The sequence below is a fragment of the Epargyreus clarus genome, unplaced genomic scaffold (genome assembly GCF_041222505.1).
Source record: "Epargyreus clarus isolate Ecla_fem2 unplaced genomic scaffold, WU_Ecla_fem_2.2 ptg000036l, whole genome shotgun sequence".
Classification (NCBI taxonomy): Eukaryota; Metazoa; Arthropoda; class Insecta; order Lepidoptera; family Hesperiidae; genus Epargyreus; species Epargyreus clarus.
The window spans coordinates 5,386,223-5,401,121 of NW_027332241.1; the positions used below are offsets into that span (position 1 = coordinate 5,386,223).

A 14,899-nucleotide genomic window follows, 5' to 3' on the forward strand; every position below is an offset into this window, starting at 1 on the left:
CTCGTCGGGCTCGAAGCCGGAGACGAGCAGCGCCCGGGGCCGGTGGTCGACGCTCTGGTGGACGCTGGTCGTGGGCCACACGGGCCACACTCACCGAGAAGTGCGCCAGCAGCGACTCCAGCTCGTCGGGCTCGAAGCCGGAGACGAGCAGCGCCCGGGGCCGGTGGTCGACGCTCTGGTGGACGCTGGTCGTGGGCCACACGGGCCACACTCACCGAGAAGTGCGCCAGCAGCGACTCCAGCTCGTCGGGCTCGAAGCCGGAGACGAGCAGCGCCCGGGGCCGGTGGTCGACGCTCTGGTGGACGCTGGTCGTGGGCCACACGGGCCACACTCACCGAGAAGTGCGCCAGCAGCGACTCCAGCTCGTCGGGCTCGAAGCCGGAGACGAGCAGCGCCCGGGGCCGGTGGTCGACGCTCTGGTGGACGCTGGTCGTGGGCCACACGGGCCACACTCACCGAGAAGTGCGCCAGCAGCGACTCCAGCTCGTCGGGCTCGAAGCCGGAGACGAGCAGCGCCCGGGGCCGGTGGTCGACGCTCTGGTGGACGCTGGTCGTGGGCCACACGGGCCACACTCACCGAGAAGTGCGCCAGCAGCGACTCCAGCTCGTCGGGCTCGAAGCCGGAGACGAGCAGCGCCCGGGGCCGGTGGTCGACGCTCTGGTGGACGCTGGTCGTGGGCCACACGGGCCACACTCACCGAGAAGTGCGCCAGCAGCGACTCCAGCTCGTCGGGCTCGAAGCCGGAGACGAGCAGCGCCCGGGGCCGGTGGTCGACGCTCTGGTGGACGCTGGTCGTGGGCCACACGGGCCACACTCACCGAGAAGTGCGCCAGCAGCGACTCCAGCTCGTCGGGCTCGAAGCCGGAGACGAGCAGCGCCCGGGGCCGGTGGTCGACGCTCTGGTGGACGCTGGTCGTGGGCCACACGGGCCACACTCACCGAGAAGTGCGCCAGCAGCGACTCCAGCTCGTCGGGCTCGAAGCCGGAGACGAGCAGCGCCCGGGGCCGGTGGTCGACGCTCTGGTGGACGCTGGTCGTGGGCCACACGGGCCACACTCACCGAGAAGTGCGCCAGCAGCGACTCCAGCTCGTCGGGCTCGAAGCCGGAGACGAGCAGCGCCCGGGGCCGGTGGTCGACGCTCTGGTGGACGCTGGTCGTGGGCCACACGGGCCACACTCACCGAGAAGTGCGCCAGCAGCGACTCCAGCTCGTCGGGCTCGAAGCCGGAGACGAGCAGCGCCCGGGGCCGGTGGTCGACGCTCTGGTGGACGCTGGTCGTGGGCCACACGGGCCACACTCACCGAGAAGTGCGCCAGCAGCGACTCCAGCTCGTCGGGCTCGAAGCCGGAGACGAGCAGCGCCCGGGGCCGGTGGTCGACGCTCTGGTGGACGCTGGTCGTGGGCCACACGGGCCACACTCACCGAGAAGTGCGCCAGCAGCGACTCCAGCTCGTCGGGCTCGAAGCCGGAGACGAGCAGCGCCCGGGGCCGGTGGTCGACGCTCTGGTGGACGCTGGTCGTGGGCCACACGGGCCACACTCACCGAGAAGTGCGCCAGCAGCGACTCCAGCTCGTCGGGCTCGAAGCCGGAGACGAGCAGCGCCCGGGGCCGGTGGTCGACGCTCTGGTGGACGCTGGTCGTGGGCCACACGGGCCACACTCACCGAGAAGTGCGCCAGCAGCGACTCCAGCTCGTCGGGCTCGAAGCCGGAGACGAGCAGCGCCCGGGGCCGGTGGTCGACGCTCTGGTGGACGCTGGTCGTGGGCCACACGGGCCACACTCACCGAGAAGTGCGCCAGCAGCGACTCCAGCTCGTCGGGCTCGAAGCCGGAGACGAGCAGCGCCCGGGGCCGGTGGTCGACGCTCTGGTTGACGCTGAAGGCCTTGCCCGCGGCCGCTAGACGCGGGAAGCGAGCGGAGGCGCCGAAACGACCGCCGCGACTCAAACTGAAACCGACAGATGGCGTTACGTGAGTAGGCTGGTAATGTTCGTCAGTAGATGGCGTCATTGTCCTACAGTAATATTCCCTGTCGTGAGTGCAATGGACACACAAAGACACAGACACAAAACAGAAAATTTAAATACATCATTTACAAATCTGTCTGGCCGGGAATCGAACCCAGAATCCTCTGCGCGTCAGATCGGTATAGTGACCGCTTGGCCTCCCGGGTCACGTTTGCCGCATTGTCGCGAGACCGATTTGTACCGGGTTTGATATGTCCGTCTAATTCAAATTTCATTAACTCAAACTTGTTTCATATAGATCTGTTTTAAATTTAAAATACTAATTTAACTTTTATTTTAGTAATATACAAAGCATCCATTTTTACAAAAGTAAATGAATTAATGTTACATTTTAAACATTTAATTAAAAATGTCAACTCTTACCGAAGTTTCCTCTTCACAATTCGATAGCTTGTAAATAAATTACATTGCATAAATAACACATATACTTGATTCGCTTCTGATAGTAAATATTATTTTTATAAATAATACAAAGCAGTTCATAGAAAGAAAAAAATAATATATTTTATTTATTTTTTGATTGCTATGTTAACAATACGTATATTGTACCAATTCACACTTGGCCAGCCTGGTAGATTATGGTCTAGTGCCCCCTTCCTCTGAAAGTAAGTCGTAAACTCCACCTATATTTTCGAGTTGCAATCAATTTCGAAAAATCTCAGTTTTGGTTCAAAAGTGAAAATTCACAAAACTCACCTAGAATGCGGCCTCCTCATGACAGGATGAGTGGGGAACTGCAACGCCATCTGTCTTCGCATTTCAGCGATCCTCTTGGCTAATTCCGTGACGTCTTGGCCCTCCTGTGGTAATAAACAAATATTTTTAAAAGTTGATCTATTGGTTGGTATCATTTGGGATGAATCATGCGAGTGATTTCTTATGACACCGACAGATAAAATCGACACCATAAGGTTGGCTTTTAAAAATTGCTAGTATGATAGAAAAGGCTAGCAACAAAACCTTATTTTTTTTACACATTGTCGCATTTCTATATAAGAGTGTTTTTGTATATTTAATATTCCGACATTCTCACGGATTTATTTATTACAATTAAATCGAGCCACAAAGAAGCATGGCCGGGTTTAACTTGTACCAAATAAATGCCTCTTTCCTATCTATCACGCGGGATTGGATCCTCGTGCGGATCTGGCCCGCGAGAGTACCACTTGCAATCGTATCGTTTCATAGACATTTCGACTGTCAACTGTAGCCCATTAATAGCAGAGCAGCAGACCAGCATGCAGTCCATCTGATGGCAACTAACTACTAACGCCAATGAAAATCGGTAATAAATCCCAGACAAAACCAGATTCACACCTGAGGTCGGCCACAGATAGGCCACTAGCCTTGAGCACTAACCTGGAACGACTCAGAAGAGTATGTCTTCCTAATCTCACCCTTCAAAGCAGAACACAGCAGTAATCATAATAAAATATAGCCTATAGCACTCCTGAATAGTGTAGCTTTCTGATTGTGAAAGAATTTTCATGATCGGTTCTGTATTTCCGAAGATTAGCCCTTACACACAAACAAAGTTACAAACTTTACCTATTTATAATATTAGTATAGATAGATTAACTATCTCACCTGTTGTTTCGTAATAAAATCCAATTCAGCGTCGAGTATCTCCTTCTGCGCCTCCACGGCAGTCTTCGGTTTCTTCGAGTTCACCTGAGGACAAACGTACATTACAGATCGCGTGTCGCTATATACAAAGCTGTCGCTTTACCGTGACGGTCACACAACACGGGTTAGCACGTAAAACAACGGAACAATATTAATTTGCACAAAAAATAGAGAAATTAATAAAAGAATTTGGTAGCAAAAAGTGCAATACATCTGATTGAGTGGCCACCGCCGTATGTACATCTGTAATGAACTCTAAATAGAACAGTTGAAGACGATCTGATGTGTTGCTACTGAGGACTAATTTGGAACGCCTTATGTGCACGTATAGTCCGCGCGAAACTGCTAGTCCGCTCTGAACATAGAAACGAGTCGCGTCGAATAGCAAATTTTAGATATTAGGGGGATGAAGACAGCTCTCGCCCACGAGTAGATAGTTTGTTAGTGTGCCCTTACGTTACGAAGTATATGCTAACTAAACGTGCGCGCAACAACTTCAGGTCGGACTATCAGTTTGGCGCGGACTATACCTCACGACCTCCAAGACAAGACCCTTAACGAATTTTTGACTCTTTTCAAAAATATATTTGACATAACGCGATAAAACAACTGTCAATACTATTTCAGACGAGTTTAACACCCATTATTAATAATCAATCCGTCAATTTTTTATCTACCAAAGATCTTCATGACAATGTCTAGTATGAAGAAATTGTCAAATCAATCTTTGTTAGGTTAAACAGTGGATAGATTGATTATTAATAACGGACATAAAGCTATCGAGAGTAGGTTTTGCTGTAGGTTATCGTTCGTTTTTCGTAAAGTCCGTGCGAGTCTTCGGACGAAACTACGGATTTCAAGCGTACATATTATACTACATAGCGAATGTCTAGCTTACACGTGTTCTACTGTGATTAGCTTTAGACAGCTGTTATTAGGCAGAAAGCCAGAAATAGGTGTGGCGGTGGTGCCTCCGGAATCGACTAAGATTTCTTTTAATTAATATTTCCCAATATTTCTTATTTGTTGTTATTTATTATTATTATTAAACAAAAAAAATTACATAGCAAATTAATTAGCAAACATTATTATATATTTTTATTTGTGTCGTTAATTAGTTACGTCACATGTTTAGGGGGTGGGAGGGGTTTCTAATTGTGAGAGGGATTAGGGTGGGGGTAAACTTCATGACGTCACGCTAAGTTAAAATATTTGACTAAATTCAAAGGATATTTCATTAGAGATATTTTTCTACACTACACATTACTTGATTTTTTTAAACTATTTCAAAAAGGAGGAGGTTACACATTCGACTGTATGTATTTTTTACTAAAATTTTATGTGCCTTTGTAAACTATGAAATCATAAAAAAATACGAAATAAAATAATATAAATACAGTAATTTTAATACAAATTATGGAATAATTTTATTCTTTCAACGGGTATTTTGTGCCGTCTCTGAAATAAAACTGAAAGAGAGAGAACTCGTAAATATTATAAATTGTGACGTCACCAAAGCGTAGGGGATTGAGGGGATGTAATAACTTGTTACAAAGAAGGGAAGACAGGTAAGAAAGTATCATTAAACTAAGTTACTCTTACTAGTGCAAGCTTAGTTACTATATAAGTACTTACACACATACAAACACACCTACCCACACACACACACCTGTAGTACACCTTAGTGCAACATTTAGATGGTTTAATGAATTATTAATCGACTTCAAAAAAGGATGTTATCTATTCGACCGTTATCTATGTATGTAAGTTTTTATGTCCTCGATTTTCTCAAAACTACTGATCCAATTTGGATGATATAATTGTCTGTATGTCTGTCTGTCTATTCTCTTAAGGTGTATTATATGTACAGATAACTTACGTGTCAGGCACGGCAGTGGCAAAACAAAATCATATGGTTGTATACAATGTGTATGAATGTATTTGTATGTTCGTATCTCCGTAACGCGACTATACAGGTACGGGCCGTGCCTGTCAAGATATCGAATAGATAATATAATTTTGTCTGACACGACACGTTCTTTGTCTGTAGATGTAAAAAAGAGATTTTATAATTGACTGAACTAAGGACGAAGGCTGGCTAATTGGTTATTTTTGTTTTCGGAAAAATTTGGAAATAAATGCACATCAAAGAAAAGTTTAAATTTTGTCACGACTTTCTTCTTACAGAAATTTGGATACAAAAAGTACTAGGGTTCCCGCATAAAAATGAAAAAACGACGAAGAGAGCAATAGAGAAGCGCATAAATACTTTTGTTCTACAAAATGATATTACTAACTATATTTACAAAATTCTACTAATAAATACGGCAAATTCTTTCTTTTATACAAAAGTTAATTTACTTTTTTTTATTTACAATACAATGATGATGTTATCTATCTTTTTATCTACATAAAAGACAATGCGATTTACAAATGATGATGAAGTTAATACACGTGAAATACGATAATATATATTTGACGTGTAATGTACGCATGCGTTGTGATATTTATCAAAAATTTTTGAGCTTCGATTTTTTTTTTAATTACTTTGAAAGTGATATAGGGGAGACTAAGGGAAGTGGGGTGGGGGAGAGGGCGGAGGGCCAATGCAGGAGGTTACGTAACGACGATCTATTGACGTGGAATTAATTGTGGTCATAATTTATTGTGTTCATACATTTAGCATGTTCTAAGTTGAGTGGTAGGCAACCATTTTTTGAATTATGCTATAGTTTTGGGTTTAACCATTTCAGTAATATCTACTTTTACGGCTGTTTTATGTAATATAGGATGAGAAATCCATTTTATGTATTATTTTTTATAATATAGGAGTAGCAGACAAGCATGCAGTCCACCTGATGGTAAGTGGCTACTGCCACCCATGGACATCTGTAATCAACCCCAGATAGGATTATATATTCCTACATGAGGTCGGCCACAGCTGCGCCGCTACCCCTGAGGACTAAACTGGAACGCCTCGGAAAAGTCTTGTCTCCCTTACCACACCAAATGGTCTATACAATTCGACTGCACTTTAGAAATTGCTCATAAAGTCTATCTTAGACTAAACTGGAACGCCTCAACTAAATATAGCGTCATTGTCCTTCAAGTGTGTTTGCAGTGTTACACTGCTATAGAAAATAAGTGTGACGGTGGTACCATCACAATTGAACAGAAATTTAAGTTGGAAATAAGATTATATTGTAGAAAAATGCTTTAAAGATAGCAAAGTATTAGAATATAAATGAAAGAGGCATGCATAACATATTTTGTTTGCGACAAACAGATGTGCCATAATATACGTGGCACAGATCATGCCGTACTACCGTGCAAACGCCGGGTTCGATCCCCGGTCGGGCATATATCAAAAACGATGAATATAATTTTGTTTTTGAGTTTTTGACGTCTATACGCATTCATTTTGATTCGAAATTCTATTTAGAAGTAGCAAACGAGCATGCTATCTATGTGATATTAAATGAGGATTTTTGTTACCTACCCCAAATAGGAAAGGATTTATATCGGAGATTGAATAATATTTTTGGAAAACATAATGCGAATAATCCGTAAAATATAGCTACGTGATATAAAAAGTAATTTAAATGATAAATTTAATTATGAATAAGAAATCCATTATTTTGATGATGAAAGGAATGACCGTAAGGAAAAGGTTTTCAAAGTTGGGAATCTACCAATATCTACTTGATATCTACAGAATATGGGTTTTAACCCCTATTCTGAGCAAAAACCTAGCATTGGGATAGAATAGTAATGATGATAATTATAATGACAAAGTTAACGAATATTGATAGCTATAACGATGATGATCCAAATGGGATACTGAGTGATGTAGATCTGGAATCCTGATTGGATTAGACAAGTGACTTTTATAATGATGATAATGAAAATAATGATAACAAATCTCATAAAATACTTTAAATATCTCAATCAACCATGACGAAATAAAATTATATGATTATAAGAATGATAATCGTAATGATGATAATGAATCTCAATCCTGTCAAATTAAATGAACCAGTATGACAAAATGATAGATATTAAATGATAATGACGATAAGAATGATAATGAAACAGTGATACTTATAATGATACTGAAACGAATCTTATGGAACCTACTATCAACAACTCAACGCCCCAGTTTGCTAACTGTCAAACTAAATGAACCAATACGAAATAAAAATATAATATACTTGATGATAGTGAAAAAATAATGAAAAGGGTGATGCTAATAGTATGAAAATGAGACGATTTTTTAAACAAAATGACTCCTCTATCAAACACAATGAACGCCTACTTGATGTGACGCATATAAGAAAGATGATAATAACCAGTACGAAATAAAGTGATAAGATACTAGATGATAGTAAAAATTATGAAAAGAGTGATACTAATATAAAAATAATGAATACAATGAATCCTCTATCAAACTCAATGAACGCCCATTTGATATAAGGAAGATGATAGTGAAACTTTTGATTAACATAACCCACTATCAAACGTAAAACATCCCCGTTCTAACAATGCAAGTGCAACGTAAATATCACGCGACATGTGCATGTACATATACATGTTTGTGCACGACATGACATGTGCATGTTTGCGCATGACATGTGAATATGTCGCGGTGTAAGAGTCAGATAGACGTATGTACAAAACATCAAAAATTGGTTTCTTTTTCACAAAACGGTCCACAATGTAGTCTTTTATTAAATGGCAAAACGACGTAACGCTATATTCGATATTTTTATTTCAACTACTGTATATTATCTCTATTAATGATCTGGTAAAGTTCGAAGTGGCGAATTTTCACACTATTTTTGCTCTCCCGTAAAATTGACAAAATGTTGACAGATACGTTCATCTGACTCTTACACCGCGATGTGTACATGTGTACATGTGGACATGTGAACATGCACATGTCGCCGCATGCGCACACACGCGGTACCTGCGCCAGCTGCAGCCGGGACATCGAGCGAGCGACACTGTCCTCCTGTTGTCGTGTAACACATGTAACACATGTTTTAATATTTTTGGAAATTTTGTTTTTATTTAAAATATAGATTAATATTGAAAGTTGGAGGTTTGATTATATAGCGATTATTATAAATGCAATATTCTTAATTACAATTGTATTTTAAAAATATAAGATTGTTCAAACTTTGTTGTTAGTATGTTGTTGTTTTGTATTGAATTTTGATTTAAAATTAACATTGAAATCGGATTATTTTAATAACAATAATTTACAAAATTTATTGAAAAATAATATTTTTGAAAATTAAGTAATGATTCTTTAAAGCCGATAATTTCACACTAACGATTGGTTACATTGTTTAATTTCAATTTAATTTGATACAGCGAAATAACAATTTTAATTATAATTATCTTAAAAAGTCATAATGCATTCTTATTTGCACAACCTACGTAACAAAATAAAAACAAAGCATTAACCAAAAAAATAATAACTTTTCAATGGGTACAAAAATTCAGTAAAATTTATCATTTGTTTTAACGTTTCCACGTCTGGAAGTTTCCGCAAACGTACTCAAAAGCGTATGAAGTCTACCAACCCGTACACGTACAATCAAAATGGTTTTACGTACGCAAGATATGACATATGGGAAGGGCATACATTAATTACGTGAGGCATTTAGTAGGGATGTTACATACGAATGACTGATAAGGGACATCATACCCTCCGGGTCTCTCATATGCAAAGGCAGACTGATAAGGGATCTCATATACTCCAGGTCTGTCATAGACTTTGTCAACATAAGGGCTGTGGTTATGGAAATGGTTCTCAAGGGTTCCCTCTTTCCTCGGGTTGATTATCTGTTGTTAAAAAAATACGAATGTTGAACAACCTGATATTAGAGGGTGCGAAATAAACCTCTCAACTAACCAAACGAGGAAAAAAATTGCCAAAATCACCTCACATAATTAATAAACGCCTCCTTAGCCTCTGCACATGTCTACCACATACAATATTAGAATATATGTACTGAACTTAGTATTTTGCCCAACAGTGGGGCACTGACCTGCATCTGTCTCAGCATGCCGTTGTACGCGACCAGCTCTTTCCTCAGCTTCTCGATGCCCTCTTGGGCCGCGTTGATCGCTTCCATTAGCGTTGCTTTTTGTGATTCTGTTACGTTGCCTGAAAACAAAATGTATATGTTATGGTATGTTTTGATACATAGGTTACGCAGGTGGTAGAACTCTCTGTGGTTCGACTTCGGCGGCACCACAGCCACACCTATTTCTACTTAACTTAACAGCAGTGTTAAGCGTTGCTGTGTTCTGGTATGAAGGATATGGTAAGGGAGACACTTGCCTGAAGCGTTCCAGCTTAGTCCTCAGGGGTAGCTGCGTATCTGTGGCGGAGCTCCGAATCTAATCCTATCTAGAGTTGAAACAGATGACCATTGGTGGCAGTAGCCGCGAGTCCGCGCGAAACTTCTAGTCCGCTCTGAATATAGATGCGAGTCGCGTCGCAACAGCAGATTGTAGATATCAGCGGGACTGCGACAGCGCGGCCCCCCCGCCCCCACCGCCGGTCTCGCCCGCGGGCACATCGCGCAGTTAGTATGCCCTTACGTTGCCACGGAGTATATGCTTGTAGTTGCGTTCCACCGCATTGCTTCTCTGCCTGACACCTGCGCGCAACAACTTCAGAGCGGACTGTACCATCAGGTGGACTGAATGCTCGTCTACCACTCACCCCCCTCCAGCCGCTGGATGAGCAGCCGCTGCTGGCGCAGCTGTGTCTGCAGCAGTTCCTGCGCGCGGCGGTGCATGTCCAGCACCTTGCCGCCCGCCTTGCCGGGGCCGGCGGGCACTTTGCCGCCCGCCGCCGGCAACTCCGGCTGCCCGTTGGTCGTCACTGCCGCCGCTGCCGCAGCCGCCGCTGTTTGCTGCTGGTGATATAATAATAACTTTAGTTGTTGAGGTTTGATAGAAGTTGAAAATAAAACAGTATATTTACACGCATTAATTTGACTACGTTAGTTCGTATAGTTCGTCTTCAAATGGGTTGACAAAATTTAATGTACTAACTAGTATTTTATGCATCATCCGAATACGAATCGTCCTAACCAAACAAAAGAGCTTTTTAAGAAGAATCGAAAACACAATATGACGTGACTAAAACTGTGCATAGGTTTTTTTCAGTTTTAACTTCCAAAACGTATTATCTCAAAAACGAGCTCTTTTTCTCAGGCAACTAATATAAGAAAGTCAGCCCTGTCGTGTTAACGACAGTCACTGACGACAGGCCGACGACACACCGGCGACGGTCGCAGATTTACATCGCCCGACTAAAGGATCGTTGGCCAACATCGGATGCTGGGGGTACTGTGTGTCGGCGGGGGGTCGCCGTATCCACCCGACCCCCTGACCCCGCACTCACCTTCTCCTTTTCCGCCTGCTCGCGGATCTGCTTGCTGTCGGCGGTGGCCTTGATGTTGTCCCGGTTGATCAGCACTTTATTGTGCGACATCGGATGCTGGGAGTTTTGTCTGTCTGTTTGTTTGTTCGGTTGCTGGCCTGCGGGCGCTGTGTTCTCTTGCTTGTTCTAAAAAATAATAAAAACAATTAAAGAACATATTTGTTCAAAATTTCATCCTCTATTTAGCCCACTTGGGCGATACAAGGTGGTAAACCTGTTTCGAGGTTCGATTCCGACGACACCACTGCCACACTAATTTCTGATTCACAAGAGCATTTTATTTTGGTTAAAAAAACACATTTAATACAAGGCATTCCCAGTTAGTCTTGAGAGTACTAGTCTTGGTAGCGCGAGTAACCAACCGCGAGTACTCTATGTACAATAATGTTAAAAAAATAAAAAATCTTTACTTTGATTTTTCTGTATATTAGACTCTACTAAGTTGGGATTTAAATACTTATTTTAATAATTTATTATATCAAAAAATAAATTTATATATTGTTTAGAATACAATTTATAATATTGTATGTAAATTACAAATTGCTACTTTAATTGTCATGAACAGCCAGTCAAATATGTCATGTCAGTCAAATAAATAAAAAAAGTGTGACAGGGGTACCAACCTCGGGGTTATGCCAGAACACCTTGATGAACCTGTTGTTGAGCACCGCCTCAGTGCTCTTGTACGCAACGTTCGCTTCCGTGGGGTTCGAGAACGTTATCAACGCACCCTCGGGGTCACCCTCATAACACACCTGGAATTGATTATACTCATTGTAGTGTATCACACATATATAGTGACAGCAAACACACAGACCCAGAAATATAATTTAAGACCCTATTTATATGTGCATATGGATATGTTAAAAATACAGGCCATGGCCGATAAAACAATATTTTTACAAAAATATATGAAAAAAATATGCATTTTCTTCAAAATTAGCCTTTCCCTAAAAATTTCAGTTTTTATCTAAATCGGCCTCGTAACTCCTTTTAGCATTTTTCCCTAGTCCTTATATATAGTTTCGTATTTTACCCTAAAGCCACATTTGAAAAACTGAACTGTTTGTTACACTTTCACGTCTAACTACATAAACCAATTGTCATGAAATTTTGTACACACGTTGTCAGGGGTTCGGAAAAGGGTACCATTTATCATTAAAAAAATACCATTCCCAAGTTCAAAGTTTTACTCAAAAATAAACACCTTGTATAACTTACCAACTATTATAGTAAACTTTAGATTCAAAGACGTTTCACTCACAGATTTCTATATACAAAAAACTATAGATTTTTTTATTATTATAATATAACGTCATAACTTATTGCTAAAGATAAAAAAGTTAAGAAATAGTAATTCTCACCTGTATATTGACAATCTTTCCGAATTTACTGAAATGATTGTTCAAATGTGTGATGTCGTTCAGTCCCCGGGGAACCTTCTTCACTTCCAGGGAACAGTTCGCCGCGTTCGCCGGGAGGGGGGGTCGCGCTGGTCCTGAGGGTAAGGATATATAAATTAATAGGATTTATGAAGGGTATCTACCTATTACAAATTAATTATCACTTGCTTAAACGGTGTGAGGAAACCTGCATACCTAAGAAATCTTAAGCGACAAAACATTTCAAAGTTATGTAAATTCGCACTTGTCCAGCGCGGTGGACTATGTCTTATTCCTTCTCATTCTGAGAGGAGAGCCGAGCCCAGTAGTGGGAGAATTTCCGAGATTAAACCTCAGGGATAGCAGCGGATCTATGGCTGACCTCATGTAGGAATTTAAACTTATCACAATGTGCATGGACGGCAGTAGTCACTTAAGACGGACGGCACGCTCGTTTTCTATATTATAACAAAAACCTAGAAGGTAACGTACCTAGTCTGTTATAATCGAAGTTTTTCTTTATAGGTGGCGGGTGTCTTGGCGGGTTCGCTGGTATCACACCCACTGGAGGTTCGTGTCTTACCCTGCAATATTACAAAACATTTGTTAGGTATTTCTCTTAAATTAATTATATGGGTGTGTATGGTTGCTGTAAGTTAAGGGTTTCAGTGGTACATAGTATACACGGATAATAGTTTGTGATGATAGTATAGGGTAATGAAATTGAATGGTCGATGGTGGTTCCAGTTGTGGTGGTGGTTGTGTATGTAGTGGTAACGTCTGCCGGCTATGGTGATATATATTTTTTTTTAATATAAGAGTAGCAGACGAGCATGCAGTCCACCTGATGGCAAGTGGCTACTGCCGCCCATGGACATCTGTAATCAACCCCAGATAGGATCAGATACTACCTGAGGTCGGCCACAATTGCGCCGCTACCCCTGAGGACTGAGCTAGAACACTTCGGTAAAGTCTGTCTCCCTTACCACACCCTTCAAACCGGAACACAGCAGCGCCTAACACTGCTGTTATTAGGCAGAAATAGGCGTGGCGGTGGTGCCGCCGGAGTCGAACCACAAAGGGTTCTACCACCTTCGATATTTATTGTTTGTAGCAACAGTGTTCACTGTTCGCGGTATTTACCGTACTCGCGTCTAGTGGCGGCTGTGGTAGTGGTAGCGGTGGTGGTGGTGGTGGTGGTGATGATAGTGATGCCTAGTAGTGTTGGGTGGTAAGATGGGTGGTAGTGGGTGGTGTGGGTGGTCACCTGGGTATGGGCACGAGCACAGTGGTTGCTGTGTTCTCCGTAGGTTATGGGTGGTGATGAGTGGTGTGTTTGATGGTATGGGTGGTGTGGGTGGTACCTGGGTATGGGCACGAGCTCAGTAGTTGCTGTGTTCACCGTAGGTAATGGGTGGTATGGGTGGTGTGATGAGTAGTGTTGGGTGGTGTGAGTGGTCACCTGGGTATGGGCACGAGCTCAGTGGTTACAGTGTTCACCGTAGGTGATGGGTGGTATGGGTGGTGTGTTGGGTGGTATGGGTGGTGTGGGTGGTGTACCTGGGTATGGGCACGAGCTCAGTAGTTGCTGTGTTCACCGTAGGTAATGGGTGGTATGGGTGGTGTGATGAGTAGTGTTGGGTGGTGTGAGTGGTCACCTGGGTATGGGCACGAGCTCAGTGGTTACAGTGTTCACCGTAGGTGATGGGTGGTATGGGTGGTATGGGTGGTATGGGTGGTGTGGGTGGTGTACCTGGGTATGGGCACGAGCTCGCGCGGCGCGTGCTGCGCGTGCGGCGCGTGCGGCGGGTGCGGCGGCAGCGGCAGCGGCGGCCCGAACGCCGCGAACCCGCCCCCGCACCATATGTCCGGCGCTGACGGGTTGTACTCTGTGTACACACGATCAATGTTAGTGCTAGTTACTGAAAGTACCTTCAATATAACCTTTGAAAACATTAAATAATATGCTAATTTTAAAAACATCATTTCATGTGTATTATAAACGACCTTTTGCCCGCGGCTCCGCTCGCGTTACGAAGTAATATTATTAACTAAGAGGATTTATACAAACTTTCATCCCCTATTTAATTCCCTTGGGGGTATAACTGGTCAAAATCCTTTCTGCATGCCAAATTTCAACCCGATCCGTCCAGCGGTTTGGGCTGTGCGTTGATAGATCACTATGTCAGTCAGTCACCTTTGAGTTATATATATTTAGATTGCTTACTATCACTTTCCATAATGTTAAATTGTCATATGTCCGACGCGGTTTTTTAATTTATAATTATTACACACTAATACAAACCACCTTTACTTCCGGCTTCGCTCGCGTTACGTAGCAAAATTTTCATCCCCTATTTTATCCCCTTGGGGGTAGAATTGATCAAAATCCTTTC

General features: G+C 43.2%; 1 protein-coding gene and 1 long non-coding RNA gene across 2 annotated transcripts in view; both read right to left on the reverse strand.

The window, feature by feature from the left end:
• The window catches only part of LOC140756853 (uncharacterized), a 194,748-nt gene that overhangs the window by 12,756 nt on the left and 167,093 nt on the right, over positions 1-14,899 (reverse strand). The gene's annotated exons all lie outside the window — the stretch shown is intronic.
• Positions 1-14,899, reverse strand: part of swm (Zinc finger protein swm) — a 35,421-nt gene that overhangs the window by 3,678 nt on the left and 16,844 nt on the right. The window contains exons 11-21 of the mRNA XM_073092564.1: positions 14,257-14,392; positions 12,996-13,087; positions 12,486-12,619; positions 11,745-11,876; positions 11,079-11,247; positions 10,396-10,557; positions 9,713-9,831; positions 8,623-8,667; positions 3,618-3,701; positions 2,727-2,830; positions 1,789-1,951 (exon numbers count right to left, since the gene is read on the reverse strand). Of these exons, the coding sequence (XP_072948665.1) occupies positions 1,789-1,951; positions 2,727-2,830; positions 3,618-3,701; positions 8,623-8,667; positions 9,713-9,831; positions 10,396-10,557; positions 11,079-11,247; positions 11,745-11,876; positions 12,486-12,619; positions 12,996-13,087; positions 14,257-14,392 (1,340 nt within the window). The remainder of the gene's footprint in view (positions 1-1,788; positions 1,952-2,726; positions 2,831-3,617; positions 3,702-8,622; positions 8,668-9,712; positions 9,832-10,395; positions 10,558-11,078; positions 11,248-11,744; positions 11,877-12,485; positions 12,620-12,995; positions 13,088-14,256; positions 14,393-14,899) is intronic.